General features: G+C 46.7%; 4 protein-coding genes across 4 annotated transcripts; 3 read left to right on the forward strand and 1 right to left on the reverse strand.

The window, feature by feature from the left end:
* Nucleotides 1-910: 910 nt before the first annotated feature.
* On the forward strand, nucleotides 911-2,264 carry LOC121393615 (histone H1B-like). The gene has a single exon (XM_041562609.1). The coding sequence runs from the start codon at nucleotides 957-959 to the stop codon at nucleotides 1,614-1,616; it is 660 nt and encodes a 219-aa protein (XP_041418543.1). The 5' UTR covers nucleotides 911-956; the 3' UTR covers nucleotides 1,617-2,264.
* Nucleotides 2,265-2,770: 506 nt separating this feature from the next.
* Nucleotides 2,771-3,300, forward strand: LOC108705672 (histone H3). Its single transcript, XM_018242547.2, has one exon. It carries the CDS (start codon nucleotides 2,811-2,813, stop codon nucleotides 3,219-3,221), a length of 411 nt encoding a protein of 136 aa, XP_018098036.1. The 5' UTR covers nucleotides 2,771-2,810; the 3' UTR covers nucleotides 3,222-3,300.
* A 2,593-nt stretch (nucleotides 3,301-5,893) lies between these two features.
* On the reverse strand, nucleotides 5,894-6,395 carry LOC121393617 (histone H2A type 1-like). The gene has a single exon (XM_041562611.1). It carries the CDS (start codon nucleotides 6,331-6,333, stop codon nucleotides 5,941-5,943), a length of 393 nt encoding a protein of 130 aa, XP_041418545.1. The 5' UTR covers nucleotides 6,334-6,395; the 3' UTR covers nucleotides 5,894-5,940.
* A 127-nt stretch (nucleotides 6,396-6,522) lies between these two features.
* LOC108705673 (histone H2B 1.2) lies at nucleotides 6,523-7,110 on the forward strand. Its single transcript, XM_018242548.2, has one exon. It carries the CDS (start codon nucleotides 6,675-6,677, stop codon nucleotides 7,053-7,055), a length of 381 nt encoding a protein of 126 aa, XP_018098037.1. The 5' UTR covers nucleotides 6,523-6,674; the 3' UTR covers nucleotides 7,056-7,110.
* Nucleotides 7,111-15,446: the final 8,336 nt, after the last annotated feature.

The raw sequence follows: 15,446 nt of genomic DNA on the forward strand, positions 1-15,446 counted from the left end.
CTCACAAGTTAATTAAATTGCTTTGAACCCTGGAAAACAGTTCATCCTTACTGGAAGGTGCAACTGTTTCTGGCACCCCACTTGGCACTGCCCAAAATACATTTATTCTGTGTACTGTATACTGTGTCCCTTCCCCCTGTACCCATAATGGGGAGCAGTGAGGGCTCAGTATCTATAACAGTGGCACTCAACCAGTGGCTCATGAGCAAAATGTTGCTCACAAGCCCCTTGGATGTTGTTGCTGCACAGCAGACACTTCTTTTTTAATTGTACTGCCAAAATAAGCTTCCTGTGGGTAGAAAAGGTTGGGGGATCCCTGATCTATAATGTTAGAACAAAATAAATCCAGTGCAGTGAGTGGGACCCTCCCCTGAGTGCTGCACTCCAGATCCCACAGCAAAGCCTCCTGCACTGTGTTACTTGTCTGGGAGTCCGGAGCCCACACATTCCCCTTATTGCCTCCCCTCTCAACCACATCTGCCCATATTGTACCCGGGGGGCTCCTCTATCTCTGGGGGGGACCGTGGAAGAGAAAGAATTTATGGAACATGATACAAATGTGTTAGAAATGAGCCCACGAAAAGAACCGGAATTTTTCCAGGGAGAATCTTGAATAAACCTGAGCTGTTCCGGCCAATCTCTGTAACCAGCGACCAAATAAGCCCTTTAGTGGGCACGGGCATATACTAGGGAACAGGATCCCACACAAACTGGGCGCATTTATCATCAGAGAGAAGAGAAACCCCCCATTTTTCAGACTCTGGAAACACAAACCGACATATGCCCCAAAGCTTCCACAAGCGACAATACATGGGCGGGGTTTGTATAATCACCCAATAAGAACTAAAGTCGAACTCTGAGAGCTGACCAATCAGCGACCCGGAAAAGCTGAATATAAGGAGGTCGGGAAACTAAAGATATTAGATTTTAGCTCGTGTGAGTGAATTGGATCAAGAATGACAGCTACATCTGAGTCCGCTCCTGTCGCTCCCCCGGCAGAACCAGCCGCTGCCAAGAAGACAAAGAAGCAGCAACCGAAGAAAGTAGCGGGAGGCGCAAAAGCCAAGAAACCCTCCGGGCCCAGCGCGTCTGAGCTGATCGTCAAAGCCGTGTCCGCCTCTAAGGAGCGCAGCGGGGTGTCCCTGGCCGCTCTCAAGAAGGCTCTGGCTGCCGGAGGATACGATGTGGACAAGAACAACAGCCGCCTCAAGCTGGCTCTCAAGGCCTTGGTCACTAAGGGGACTCTGACCCAAGTCAAAGGGAGCGGAGCCTCCGGATCCTTCAAGCTCAACAAGAAGCAACTGGAGACCAAGGACAAGGCGGCCAAGAAGAAGCCAGCGGCGCCCAAAGCCAAGAAACCAGCAGCCGGGGCAAAGAAGGCGCCCAAGTCCCCGAAAAAGCCCAAGAAGGTCTCGGCAGCAGCAAAGAGCCCCAAGAAGGTGAAGAAACCGGCAAAGGCCGCCAAAAGCCCCAAGAAACCGAAGGCTGTTAAAGCCAAGAAGGTGGCCAAGAGTCCCGCTAAAAAGGCCACCAAGCCAAAAGCTGCCAAGAGCCCAGCAAAAGCCAAAGTCGCCAAAGCGGCTAAAGCCAAGAAGCCTGCGCCTAAAAAGAAGTAAAAAGATGTGGCCGCAACCCCGCTCATCCCATCAAAGGCTCTTTTCAGAGCCACCACTTCCTCCATTAAAAGAGCTGATACTGTATCAATGGGTTAATTATCTCACGGGAAGGGTTTCCAATATCACCCGACTCTCCCATCAAATTATACTTTTGTACCTCCGCTCCATTTTCCCCTTATTTGAATCACACGCAACTCACTGCGCAAATTTACAGTCTTACACTGCCACCGTGTGGCCAATTGCACGTATTTCACATAAGTACTTCAATGCTTTCCAAAATGCTTCGGGTTTCCTGCTGTGCTTTTTAAAAATGATTGTGAAATCCAGCTGGATGTTTCTAAGACTAATATAGGCCGATTTTGTCTGTAATAAAGCTGTACATTTAACAATTTAGACTCCACTTACTGTGCTCAAATTTCTCCTTTCCTTTGGGGGATTGGGTTTAAGCACCCTGGGAATGTGAATGATCCCAGTCTCCCCTCCCCCTTTTTAACTCTCGCTTTATCTCTCTATTAATATTGGATACAACTGTATATGAACGGAAGGGACTTGTACTGGATACATTTATATCCTTCTCTTGCTGTACCCACGGCTGATTTTGGACAGTTTTAATGACTTCCCGGAATAAAAGTTACGTCTTTATTTTGATAATTGAATCCATGCGTTATGATTGGATTTGGAAGGTGCCAATCAATGTTCGTTTATTGAGGTATGATCTATTTCTGTGCAATTGTTTTAAACTGAAATGTGAGATTAATACACCTTCACGGGAAGGCGCCGGCTACATTACAATCTGAGATTATCTAAACGGAATATAAGAATGGGACACTGACCGTGCCTAATAGAGACTGAGATTATTTTGGCGGGCTGGCTATGGCAGGGTTTTTTCACTGGTCCAAAAAGAATTGCGATTTACATGACTTCAAGTTCCTTATTAGCAAATCAAAGAAGAATATTTAGAGCGGGCTCTTTTAAATTTGAATTCTAGCCTTCTCGCCAGGGTATAATTACGTCACAGAACGACTGGTTAATGAGCAGCAAATCAAATTCGAGTTTTAGCCTTCCCGCCAACCAATAAGATTCGAGTTCAGTCAATGACTTAATTTAGGTAGCCAATGAAAAACGAGAAACTGTGTATAAATAAGACGCAGGAAGCGATTCGCTTCATAACATTTTTAGTTGCATTGTATAGCTATGGCTCGTACTAAACAGACCGCCCGCAAGTCCACCGGAGGGAAGGCTCCTCGCAAACAGTTGGCCACTAAGGCAGCCAGGAAGAGCGCTCCGGCCACTGGGGGTGTCAAGAAGCCACATCGTTACCGCCCAGGTACTGTCGCTCTCCGAGAAATCCGACGTTACCAGAAATCCACTGAGCTGCTGATTCGCAAATTGCCTTTCCAGCGCCTCGTTCGTGAGATCGCTCAGGATTTCAAGACTGACTTGCGTTTCCAGAGCTCGGCCGTCATGGCTCTGCAGGAGGCCAGCGAGGCTTATCTGGTTGGCTTGTTTGAGGACACCAATCTGTGCGCCATCCATGCCAAGAGGGTCACCATCATGCCCAAGGATATCCAGTTGGCCCGCAGGATCCGAGGCGAGAGAGCTTAGATACAGTTGCGACTTTTCTTACTAAACACAAAGGCTCTTTTCAGAGCCACCAAATCCCAAATTAAATGAGTTGAACGCTCCAATATCTGTTCATTCGGGAAGCCCGTGAGATCCTTGTGTAGAACCGATTTCGAACAGCGGCAACAGCTGTGGTACCGGCAGTATTAATGCTTTAGTTTGTTTTCAAACTTGCCCCGATATCCCGCTGTTATCCACAAACATAAGGGCTAATACGAACATCTGCGTTATATCTAACTAGCTTCTAGACCTGCAACTTTTATTGTGGGATCTTCGTTTTTCAAGTATTTACATTGTAATAGTCGTCGACCCCAGTGCTAAACTCCCATCAGTCCCGCCGTATAACCGGTAGAATGTGACATTTCTGTACGGACATCCTTCCCGTGAATGTAACATATTAGCAACCGAACCAAGGAGCAGAGGCCGGTCTGAGCGATGTTGTGGTAGATTGATCTAAGTATTATCAGCGCCACCTAGTGTCACATCACATGCAGATTAAAAAAAGTGTTTGGGCACTTGGGCAATCGTACTGATTACACCTAAAAAACATACCGGTAGATTAATTAGATAAACGAATAAATCTCGCAGATTTGTTTACAGAATTAAGACCGTCAGAGACGATGAGTCACTTACAAAGATTGTAATTCTGATATCACCAAGAGCTTCAAATGGGCCAATAGGAGGTCAACAATATTTTTAAACTAGCAGAGAGGACAGAAATTCCTAATCGTGTACCATTGGGCAAATTTAAAACTTAAAATCATTTCTTCATTTCATCATCTTGTAATTTGTAAATATTGTTTCTCTAAATTTCTTCCGGCATTCTATAAATGAAATTAAATCGTGTATTGCCCCAAAGTAACACTGGAAATTCGCAGTTGGTTCAGGTTCATAAGAATCTGTTAATGAGCGCAGTGGCGTAACTAGATATTACTGGGCCCCACAGCAAATTATTTTTCAGGCCCCCAAAATGTTTAGAGGTTGACTTGTTTCTCCAATATTTATTGAAATTGTATATGAATTAGGGCCTCATGGAGCCCCTATACCTCCTGGACCCCCTGCAGCCGCAGGGTCTGCTTCCTCTATAGTTACGCCCCTGAATAAGCGAAATATAGGTGGAGAATAAAAACTAGATTCCATATAATTAGCACATCATTGATTCCCCAAACCTTTCAATGATACATCATGACAATGTGTTTATCATTGGATGAGAATCATTTTTTCGATTAAAGACTCAATAGCAAATAACACACACTTTGCGGAAGATTTCTAAATATTCTAAATGTTTATTTGCTGACGGGAGTGGAAAACAGAATAAAATCTAACTACACGGAAGCGTTATTAGCCCCGCCCAAATGTCTAGTTTCCTATCAGGTCGACTTTAGTGCTATATAAGGTGTAGCGATGTGAATGACGAGGCAGTTTGTACAGAACGCATCTTTACTCATCATGTCTGGACGCGGCAAAGGAGGAAAGGGCTTAGGGAAAGGAGGCGCCAAGCGGCACAGGAAGGTGTTGCGGGATAACATCCAAGGTATCACTAAACCCGCCATCCGCCGCCTGGCCCGGAGAGGGGGAGTCAAGCGCATCTCAGGTCTCATCTACGAGGAGACTCGTGGCGTTCTTAAAGTTTTCCTAGAGAATGTCATCCGAGATGCTGTAACGTACACAGAACACGCCAAGAGGAAGACTGTTACCGCCATGGATGTGGTGTACGCTCTCAAGCGCCAGGGCCGCACTCTCTACGGCTTCGGAGGCTAAATCTTCTACTGCCCATTAATCTTATACTCAAAGGCTCTTTTCAGAGCCACCCACCCACCCATTCATTTCAAGAGTTGTGATATTTTGAACGAGATATATTTTCTTCTAGATTTTCATTTAATGCTTTATGGTGCTTAAGCTATTGTAGTTGCTGCACTCCTATTTATGGATTGGAGCGCACTCTTTTCTAGCTCCATTATAACTTTATACTGTGGATTGTGCCCCCCGTACAGTAAATGTGCGCCCTGCCTTCCTTGAGTATATTGTGTCGCTGGGCATCTCTCACGATACAGCCAATTTGTTTAGAGACTTTCACTGCAGCAAAGTAGAGCTGGACACAAACCGCAGGAATCCCCCATTAGCCTCTTTGAAATAAATTGCTACTGGCTATGGGCGGGAGTTATCCATGTACCATTACAGGGTAAAATGCCCGATTGGTTGCTCTACCCCGCCCACTGTGCAATATTTACGCGCTATTGGCTAATTTAAATTAATGATTTCTATGCAAGTGACCGTTTATTGCCGCCAAAATAACGTGTTCCCCAAAGATGAAAAACGACGAACTCCCAAGGTAGATTACTATTGCAAGTTCTGTTCAGTAAAAACAGATTAAAACCATTGCATGTGTCAAATATCATGCGTAAACGTATTTCTACGTGGATCACATATGTAACTTAGAATTCTAAGAAATAAAAGTTTTGGCAAAGTGAGAAAGATCCAGTACTAATGGATTATATGGATTATACGGATTCCACGGGGGGACAGTTACGGGTAGCGTTATGGTTGTTTTTTTTTTTTTTATACCCAGGAGCCTCATATAAACACCAGTCGTTAACAATGAGCAAATTTAGTTTCTCTAAATATGAAGAATCTCAGCCTTTTTAGCAGGTGTGGGTGGCTCTGAAAAGAGCCTTTGTATTCAGATTGGGGACAGGGCAGCTCACTTGCTCTTAGCGGACTTTGAACTCTCGGTTTTCTTGGGCAGCAGAACGGACTGGATGTTGGGCAGGACTCCACCCTGAGCGATAGTCACCCCTCCGAGCAGTTTGTTCAATTCCTCATCGTTGCGCACAGCGAGTTGCAGATGCCTGGGGATAATACGAGTCTTTTTGTTATCTCGGGCAGCGTTCCCAGCCAATTCCAGGATCTCAGCAGTCAGATACTCGAGCACTGCAGCCAAATAGACCGGAGCTCCGGCTCCCACCCGTTCAGCATAGTTGCCTTTTCTCAACAGACGATGAACACGACCAACTGGGAATTGCAGCCCAGCACGAGATGAGCGAGTCTTGGCCTTAGCGCGGGTTTTTCCTCCTTGTTTGCCTCTGCCAGACATGTTGTCAAAATTCTAGTACAATCTAGCGATAACCACCAAGCCGCCGGATCGCTCATTTATAGAGTGTACCTGTTCGCTGATTGGGTGAGTTTCAAGCAGCCAAAGCCAGACGTGTATTAACAGGAACTAACCAAAAGATCACAAGGCTAATCTTTGCGTTGATTGGATAATGTCGCGTATGCTTCTGCTTTGACGTAGTCTTTGCAGTGGGCGTTTAGCTCATGTGACAGAAATGGCCAATAGAAAACTCAAAGACAGAGCTGCCTCGTTTGCATGAGAGGACTATAAAAACGATCAGCAATACAGTGTATAGAGACAAAGAATATTGAGTTTTGTTGAAAATGCCTGAACCAGCAAAGTCCGCGCCAGCCCCGAAGAAGGGATCCAAGAAAGCGGTGACTAAGACCCCGAAAAAAGATGGGAAGAAGCGCAGAAAGAGCAGGAAGGAGAGTTACGCCATTTACGTGTACAAGGTGATGAAGCAAGTGCACCCCGACACCGGTATTTCCTCCAAGGCCATGGGTATTATGAATTCCTTTGTCAACGATATATTTGAGCGCATTGCAGGGGAAGCCTCCCGCCTGGCTCATTATAACAAACGCTCCACCATCACCTCCCGGGAGATCCAGACCGCGGTCCGCCTGCTGCTGCCTGGGGAACTGGCCAAACACGCCGTGTCCGAGGGCACCAAGGCTGTTACCAAATACACCAGCGCCAAGTAACTGCTCCTTCCCTTGTCCTACTCCCAACAACACAAAGGCTCTTTTAAGAGCCCGCCACCTTCTCTCCGGAAGATCTGTAACCGGCTCTTGTGGTGAATAGGGGCTGTGTTTAATGGGGTGGGTATTTAATTAACTGCCTGTGAACCGAATCGCTGTTCTCAGGAATTTTTGAGTTGGGGGGATCTTTAGATACCTGAGCTGAACATTTTTCTCAATCACAATCTGACACGCTAATAGCGCCAGCGCAGTTCTTTCTATAGATGGCGAAGCTTTATATTTCCATCTGTGAAGTCCGAGCCAGTTAAAGAGCAGAATGACCGGCTCGTTGCTTTCTATACCGAAGCGGTTTAACAGAAAGTGAGGCATGAAATGGAATTTAGGACTTGTCTAAAAAGGCGCGGGACTGGGAGCTGTTAGTAGCTCAGTGCTGCCCCTTATGGTTATATTGTTACACCGTCTCTCCCTTGCTCTGCACTTTCCTGGTTTCTATGGGAAACCGCTGGGAGGCTGAAGTAGTGAGACAATGGGGGGGGGAGACAGTCAAGAGAAACCGTTTATAAGAGAAATCGGTATTGGCTGACGGTTTCCTAAAGAACAATGAAAGGGAAAATTAGGAATGGGAGGGGCAGTTCTCTACTTACAGTTCAGTCATTGTTTCATGGCCGGAGCCTCACATAAAACCTGTAGCAATGTAACAACAGAGGACGGCAACAATGTAAGGCTGTTGGATTGTTGCCGCCAGCTGGTACTAGTTTGGCAAATGAAGTATTGGAATCCAAGTAGACCAGTATGATGAATAGTGCAACTAAAGGGGAAATTAACCTTCCAATTACTTTTTTTTATCAGTTCACCAGAAATAAATATATTTTTTAAATGACATCTAGTGATTGGTAACTGGCTGCCCCCACCTCCCAGTAGGGGCTGCAATGCTGAACTTGCAACCTTCTCCATAACAAAGAGGGACATGCAAATATAATGCACTGGTAAAACTTTACGAGATTTTCTTTTCCTGGCCATCCTCCCTGGCACCATAACAATTTGGGTTTTATCCCTGCACCGGTCGGACACAGAAGGGTTAACAAGCAATCTTGCGGAGAATTTCGGCATCTGAATTCATAAAACCTTCATTTATTGGCAGTGGCGTAACTAGATATTACTGGGCCCCACAGCAAATTATTTTTCAGGCCCCCAAAATGTTTAGAGGTTGATTTGTTTCTCCAATATTTATTGAAATTGTACATGAATTAGGGCCTCATGGGGCCCCTATACCTCCTGGGCCCCCCTGCAGCCGCAGGGTCTGCTTCCTCTATAGTTACGCCCCTGTTTATTGGGCATAGTACTATACCCAATAAATGCAGGTTTTGTGATTTCAGCTGCCGAAATGCTCCTCAAGTTCTGTTATGTGTTCATATGATATTAGCCTGGACCTGGGCGTGTTGCGTACAAGCACAAAGGTTGGCTGAATCAAACGTGAGGGGGAGTGCTCCCATTTGATGGTTTAACAAGCAATCTTACAAATTACCACCCCCTCCCCTCCCTCACCAGTCTTTACCTGATATTGACTGATTGATGCTTGATAACAGAATCTTCATTGGGTTACAGTGGAGGCCTGCAGTACTGAACTACTGAACTCCCAAACTGAGCCAAAGGAGCAGATCTATCATCTAATTTATGATTAATAAATGTGTTCAGAGTTGTACATGTTGCAGTCTGCAGATTGACTCAGGTTGTGCTCCCATGCTGCCCATGACAATGCAAGGACCCTCATGGAATGTGCTCTGATGCCCTCAGGCACCAGCTTACCCTGTTCTTTATAGGCTTTCTGTATTACTGTCACTAGTGATGGGTGAATCTGTGGCGTAAAAAAAAGCTATATTTACTGAAAAATTTGCAAATTTACTGAAAGATTTGCAAAAAAAAGAAAAAATTTGCATACTTACAGAAAAATTTGAAAATTTTCAGAAAAATTCGCAAATCTACAGAAAAATTCACAAAGCAGCGAAAAATTAGCAAAACGCATTGAAGTCAAAGGGTGTAACATAATTTTGATGCGTGCAACAATTTTTATACGCACGATTATTTTGTCCCAATGCATTAAAATCAACAGGCATCCAAATAATTTTGACACGTGACAATTTGTATGTGCGCAACGAGTCTGACATGCAACATATTCTTTTGTAGCGGCGGATTTGTTGTGGGCAATTTTTTGCCACAGTTTCTCAAATTTATTAGCTGGCAGCGAAATGCAGTTATTCACCGCAAATCCATGCCTGGCAAATCTATTTGCCCATCAATAGCCATCATTAGCCATCTCCTCAATGTTGCAGTTTTGACTGCCTCTCCCTTCCTAGTCCCAGCTTGGACTATAAACAGTCTCAATCAGTTTTCCTGATGACCAGGGCACAAATAGGCACTCCAGATCTCACTCAGTAAATATAGATGTGACCAATGGACCATGGACATGTACAATGTCTGTTAGAGGCTAATTTGGCTTCTGGAGCACAAAAGATGAGTTAATTTGGGCAGTTGAGTACAGTGACTGGGGCACCTGGGGCCCACCAGAGAACCTGGGACCTTAGGGAAGGGTTTGATGAGAATGTACCAATAAAGTAGGTGAACAATATTATAGCTATATTTTATATATATATATATATATATATATAAGACATTCACTGGCAGCTTGTTTCCTCCACACCCAGGGCCCAGACAGGCAAATTCCATTTCCCCTCCCCCATCAGATTGTTTGCTCACCAACAGAGGAGTAGTCAAGAAGGTAGCAATATGCGGCTGCAGCTGAGAGGAAACAGTGAGAGGGAATAGTGCTAGCAGCACACAGGCAGTCCGACATCCCCAGTGGATCAATCCCCACAGGCCAGGAACCGCATCAGTATGCTTCATTCACAGCCGATCCCTCCCTGACGCGCCACTCTCGGATTCCCCCACCCAGGTGAAGGGCGCCAGCGAGTGACGTCATCAGGGCGCACATCTGTAAAAATTAACCCAACCGGGGTGCAGCAGGTACAGTGGAGCTACTATAGCAGTATACGGGTACTACTAGTACCGTACTAGATGGAGTGGCAGCGGGGCCCACTAGGTCCCGGAGGGACCTTATAGCTGTGGGAAACATAATTTTTCTGCGCAAAACTGGAGCGCATGATGGAGCGAGTAGTCTAATGGACTCAAGGGCCCACAAGGACTGGGGCCCACCGGGATTTTTCCCGGTGTCCCGGTGGGCCAGTTCGACCCTGGTTGAGTAGGGAATTTGCATGAATATGAAATCTAATTGGTGATTGTTACTTTGGGGAGAGCAAGACATTGAATGGGAAACATCTACAGCAGGGATCCCCAAGCCTTTGAACCCTTGAGCAACATTCAGAAGTAAAATGAGATGGGGAGCAACACAAGCATGAAAAATGTTCTTGGGGTGCCAAATAAGTGCTGTGATTGGCCATTTGGTAGCCCCTATGTGGATTGTCAACCTACATTGAGACTCTATTTGGCAGTGCACCTGGTTTTTATACAACCAAAACTTGGCTGGAATTCAAAAATAAGCTCCTGCTTTTAGGCCACTGGGAGCAACATCCAAGGAGCTGGAGAGCAACATGTTGCTCACAAACTACTTGTCACGGTCGGCACCCAACACCAGAACAAACACCAGGCACCCTGGTCTCGGCTCGTGCTTCACCAGTAGTGTGACCGCCTTTGGGCCTCGGGAGGAGCCCTTGGCTTACTTGGATGCCACCTGAACTTAAACGAGAGGTGCAAGATGAGGGTTCTGGATAGGCAGAGGGGCACGACTGTAAAGCAAAGTCTTTGGACAGAAGATTGTAGTACAAGGCGTTAGGCAAAAGAGTAGTCAGATCAGGCCGGGTCGAGGCAGGCAGAGAATAAACGTTGTCAGGCAGGCACGGGTCAAACCAGGAAGTCAATCAGAGGTTTAATCAGAAGTGGTAGTCGGTAATCAGGCAAGGGTCAGAATCCAGAAGTCAGAATTGTCAAAATAGCCAGGCAGGGGTCTAAACAGGAATCAAACAGGTTCAGGATATAGTAACGAATAGCACAATGCTCAGAAGCACCAGGAAACGCAATCCTATCACGGGCAAGGTCCCACAGCCCTAATGGGCTTTAAATAGTGTTTAAATTTCACGCCATTGCGCGCCTGCGCCTTTAAATCACACAAGAGCGCGCCGCTTGCACCCTAAGACGCCAGTGCCTGCGGCCTAATGGAAGTCGCTCGTCGCGGCGGGCGTCCCCGCTGAGGGGGCGGCAGGCGTCCCTGCCGTCCCCCCTACTAGACCACCAGGTACGTTCCTTACACTACTGGTTGGGGATCACTGATCTAGAGGTCTAAGTATGGGCCAGGGTGCTACCAGAACTATCAAGTCCAAAAATATATTCCAAAAAATTCTCTCAAAGTTAAAACAATATTCTTCATTAAGCATAAATATTAAAAAGTAGGCATACAGACCAATTGATGTTTTGCCTTACACGTTTCGTAGCCAACGGTACTTATTCATAGACATTACTGTTGTTCCATTTGGTCACATGATTTATACCCCAGGAGATATTCCAATGACTTTGGCCCCTTTTGACAGGCCTTCATAGACTGCAGCAGTTGGTCAGTAATTTTGGATTTATATGCTACCAGAACTAACCTTTGGGAGAGGTCTTGAAGTATGCAACAGATAAGGAGCTGTCACCCCCAAACTCCTGTATATAAAAGATTTTACTGAGTAATCAAACAGTGCAAAGTGTAGTAATCAAACAGTGCAAAGTGTAGTATCAATCAAACCAAGTCCATTAAAGGATAACTAAACCCTCCCACAGCTAAAAGTCTGCACTGCTTCCCCCCCCCCCTGCACAGTGCTACACCAGAATAAGTGTTTCCTCTAGGAATCCTGATTCGCACATGCAGAACAACCCAGCAGAGCACAGGGTTCATCAGCCTCAGCATTTTCCGGATCCTCTTCTTTCCCTTCTCTAATGTATGTAGCTTTCCAAGTTCAACTGCGCATGTGCCAGTTTTTTGCATACCCCCCTCCCTGTGCATTCGTGCCTGGACCAGATCGCTGGTGAGCCAGTGCTCAAGGGAAAGCGGCTGGGTGGCATGCCACCCCTACTATTTTGTCGCTCTATGCCCTAGGCCCGGGCTGGCTGACATTGTGCCCCAGTGCTCTGCACTGTTCTGCATGTGCAGGTCATAATTCCTAGAAAGGAAAGGACACATATTCTGGTGTAGCACTGTGCAGGGGGGAGGTGGGGAGGGGGCCAGAGGAAGAGGCCCAGTCAGGGGCGCTCCACCAATGAGACAAGTTGAGCTACTCGCCTCAGATGGCAGCACCCCCCTGGTTGCCAGGGGCGGCAAAAATGCTGCTCCTGGTAACTAAGAGCCAAATTTCTGGTTTTCAACCAGGAAATTTGGCTCTTATAGTGCTCTTATAGGCTCTTATAGTGCAGAGAGCACAATTGCGCTCTCTGCACTAGGCGACATGGATCGCCCTTGCCCTCTCCGGCGCTGTAAAGGTGAGTGCCGTGGGGAGGGGCTGAGGCGGCAAAAGAAGCCTCCTCAGGCGGCATAATGGCTAAAATCGCCCCTGGGTCCAGTGGGCATTTATGGCTGTGGGGGGAGGATTTTATATCACTTTAAATAAATTCTTCTACAATGCCCAAGAACATGCTGAAGTCTCCTTGATGAGCCTTCTGCTGCTCATCCCATGAGTCTGCTCCTTGTATGCTTGGTTGGCATGTCTGTGCATGGTTGGCATAACTCATTGTAGCAAGTATCAGTAGTAGGGATGTAGCGAACGTCGGAAAAAAAGTTCGCGAACATATTCGCGAACTTGCGCAAAAATGCGAGCGGTTCGCGAACGGTTCGCGAACCCCATAGACTTCAATGGGAAGGAGAACTTTAACATCTAAAAAAGACATTTCTGGCCAGAAAAATGATTTTAAAGTTGTTTAAAGGGTGCAACGACCTGGACAGTGGCATGCCAGAGGGGGATCAAGGGCAAAAATGTATCTGAAAAATCTGCCTGTGTGTGCTTGGAAGAGATAGTGTAGGGGGAGAGCTGTTAGTGATTTCAGGGACAGATGATAGTAAGTTTGCTGGCTAGTAATCTGCTTGATACTGCTCTGTATTGGAGGGACAGAAGTCTGCAGGGATTTGAGGGACATTTTAGCTTAGGTAGCTTTGCTGGCTAGTAATCTACTGTTCTCTTTAAACAACTGCCATACGTTGACCTTGTAGGCATTGTTTGCCCAGTTTTTTTGGACGCAGCCACTGAAGCACAGAGGCCAGAAAAAATATGCCATATAAATGCTGAAAATAGTCATTTTTTTGGTCGCAGCCACTGAAGCACAGTTGCCAGAAAAATTATGCCATATAAATGCTGAAAATATAAATTTTTTTGGTTGCAGCCACTGAAGCACAGAGGCCAGAAAAATTATGCCATATAAATGCTGAAAATATAAATTCTTTTGGTTGCAGCCACTGAAGCACAGAGGCCAGAAAAATTATGCCATATAAATGCTGAAAATATGCATTTTTTTGGTCGCAGCCACTGAAGCACAGTTGCCAGAAAAAATATGCCATATAAATGCTGAAAATAGTCATTTTTTGCCATACGTTGACCTTGTAGACATTGTTTGCCCAGTTTTTTTGGTTGCAGCCACTGAAGCACAGAGGCCAGAAAAAATTAAACCAGTAGGGTTTGCACCCTAGTTTGTAACGGTGGCGGAGGGAGGAGGACGCTAAAGGACAGCTGTGTGTGGAGTCATGAGGCTTGAAGAGAAGGACAGCTGCATAGAAGTCAGAACAAGTCTTCCGGCGTGCAGTAACCCTCCGAGATCCACCCCTCATTCATTTTAATAAAGGTCAGGTAATCGACACTTTTGTGACCTAGGCGAGTTCTCTTCTCAGTTACAATCCCTCCTGCTGCACTGAAGGTCCTTTCTGAGAGCACACTTGAGGCTGGGCAAGACAAGAGGTTCATGGCAAATTGTGACAGCTCTGGCCACAGATCAAGCCTGCACACCCAGTAGTCCAGGGGTTCATCGCTCCTCAGAGTGTCGATATCTGCAGTTAATGCCAGGTAGTCCGCTACCTGCCGGTCGAGGCGTTCTTTGAGGGTGGATCCAGAAGGGTTGTGGCGCTGCCTTGGACAGAAAAACATTTGCATGTCTGACGTTACAGACTGGCCAAAGGGCTTTGTCCTTGCAGGTGCGCTCGTGGCAGGATTACTGGCACCTCTGCCCCTGGAATGTTGATGAGTTCCTGAAGTGACATCACCCTTAAAAGCATTGTACAACATGTTTTGCAGGCTGGTTTGTAAATGCCGCATCTTTTCGGACTTGTGGTATGTTGGTAACATTTCTGACACTTTATGCTTGTACCGAGGGTCTAGTAGCGTTGCGACCCAGTACAGGTCCTTCTCCTTAAGCCTCTTGATACGGGGGTCCTTCAACAGGCATGACAGCATGAAAGACCCCATTCTCACAAGGTTGGATGCAGAGCTATCCATCTCCGCTTCCTCATTATCAAGGACTGCATCATCCACGGTCTCCTCCCCCCAGCCACGTACAAGACCAGGGGTCCCCAAAAGGTCACCACTAGCCCCCTGGGAAGCCTGCTCCTGTTGGTCCTCCTCCTCCTCCTCCACAAAGCCACCTTCCTCCTCTGACTCCACTTCTGGCACCTCTCCCTGCATTGCAGCAGGTGCCTGGGTTCGTTCTGGTGATTCCGACCAGAAATCGCGCGCTTCCAGCTCCTCGTCACGCTGGTCTACAGCCTCATCTGTCACTCGTCGCACGGCACACTCCAGGAAGAAAGCGAAGGGTATTAGGTCGCTGATGGTGCCTTCGGTGCGACTGACCATATTTGTCACCTCTTCAAAAGGTCGCATGAGCCTGCAGGCATCGCGCATAAGCACCCAGTAACGGGGGAAAAAAATCCCCAGCTCTGCAGATCCAGTCCTACCACCCAGTTCAAAAAGGTACTCGTTGACGGCCCTTTGTTGTTGCAGCAGACGTTCCAACATAAGGAGCGTTGAATTCCAGCGAGTCTGGCTGTCAGAAATCAAACGCCTGACTGGCATGTTGTAGCGCTGCTGAATGTCAGCAAGGCGTGCCATGGCTGTGTAGGAACGTCTGAAATGGGCCGACACCTTTCTGGACTGGGTGAGAACGTCCTGGAATCCTGGGTACTTGGAGACAAAACGTTGGACTATTAAATTTAACACATGTGCCATGCAGGGCACATGTGTTAAATTGCCCAGTCTCAACGCTGCCAACAGATTGCTTCCATTGTCACACACCACTTTTCCGATCTGCAGTTGGTGTGGGGTCAGCCACCGATCGGCCTGTGACTGCAGAGATGACAGGAGTACAGATCCG

Source organism: Xenopus laevis, chromosome 5L, assembly GCF_017654675.1.
Source record: "Xenopus laevis strain J_2021 chromosome 5L, Xenopus_laevis_v10.1, whole genome shotgun sequence".
NCBI classification, from domain to species: Eukaryota; Metazoa; Chordata; class Amphibia; order Anura; family Pipidae; genus Xenopus; species Xenopus laevis.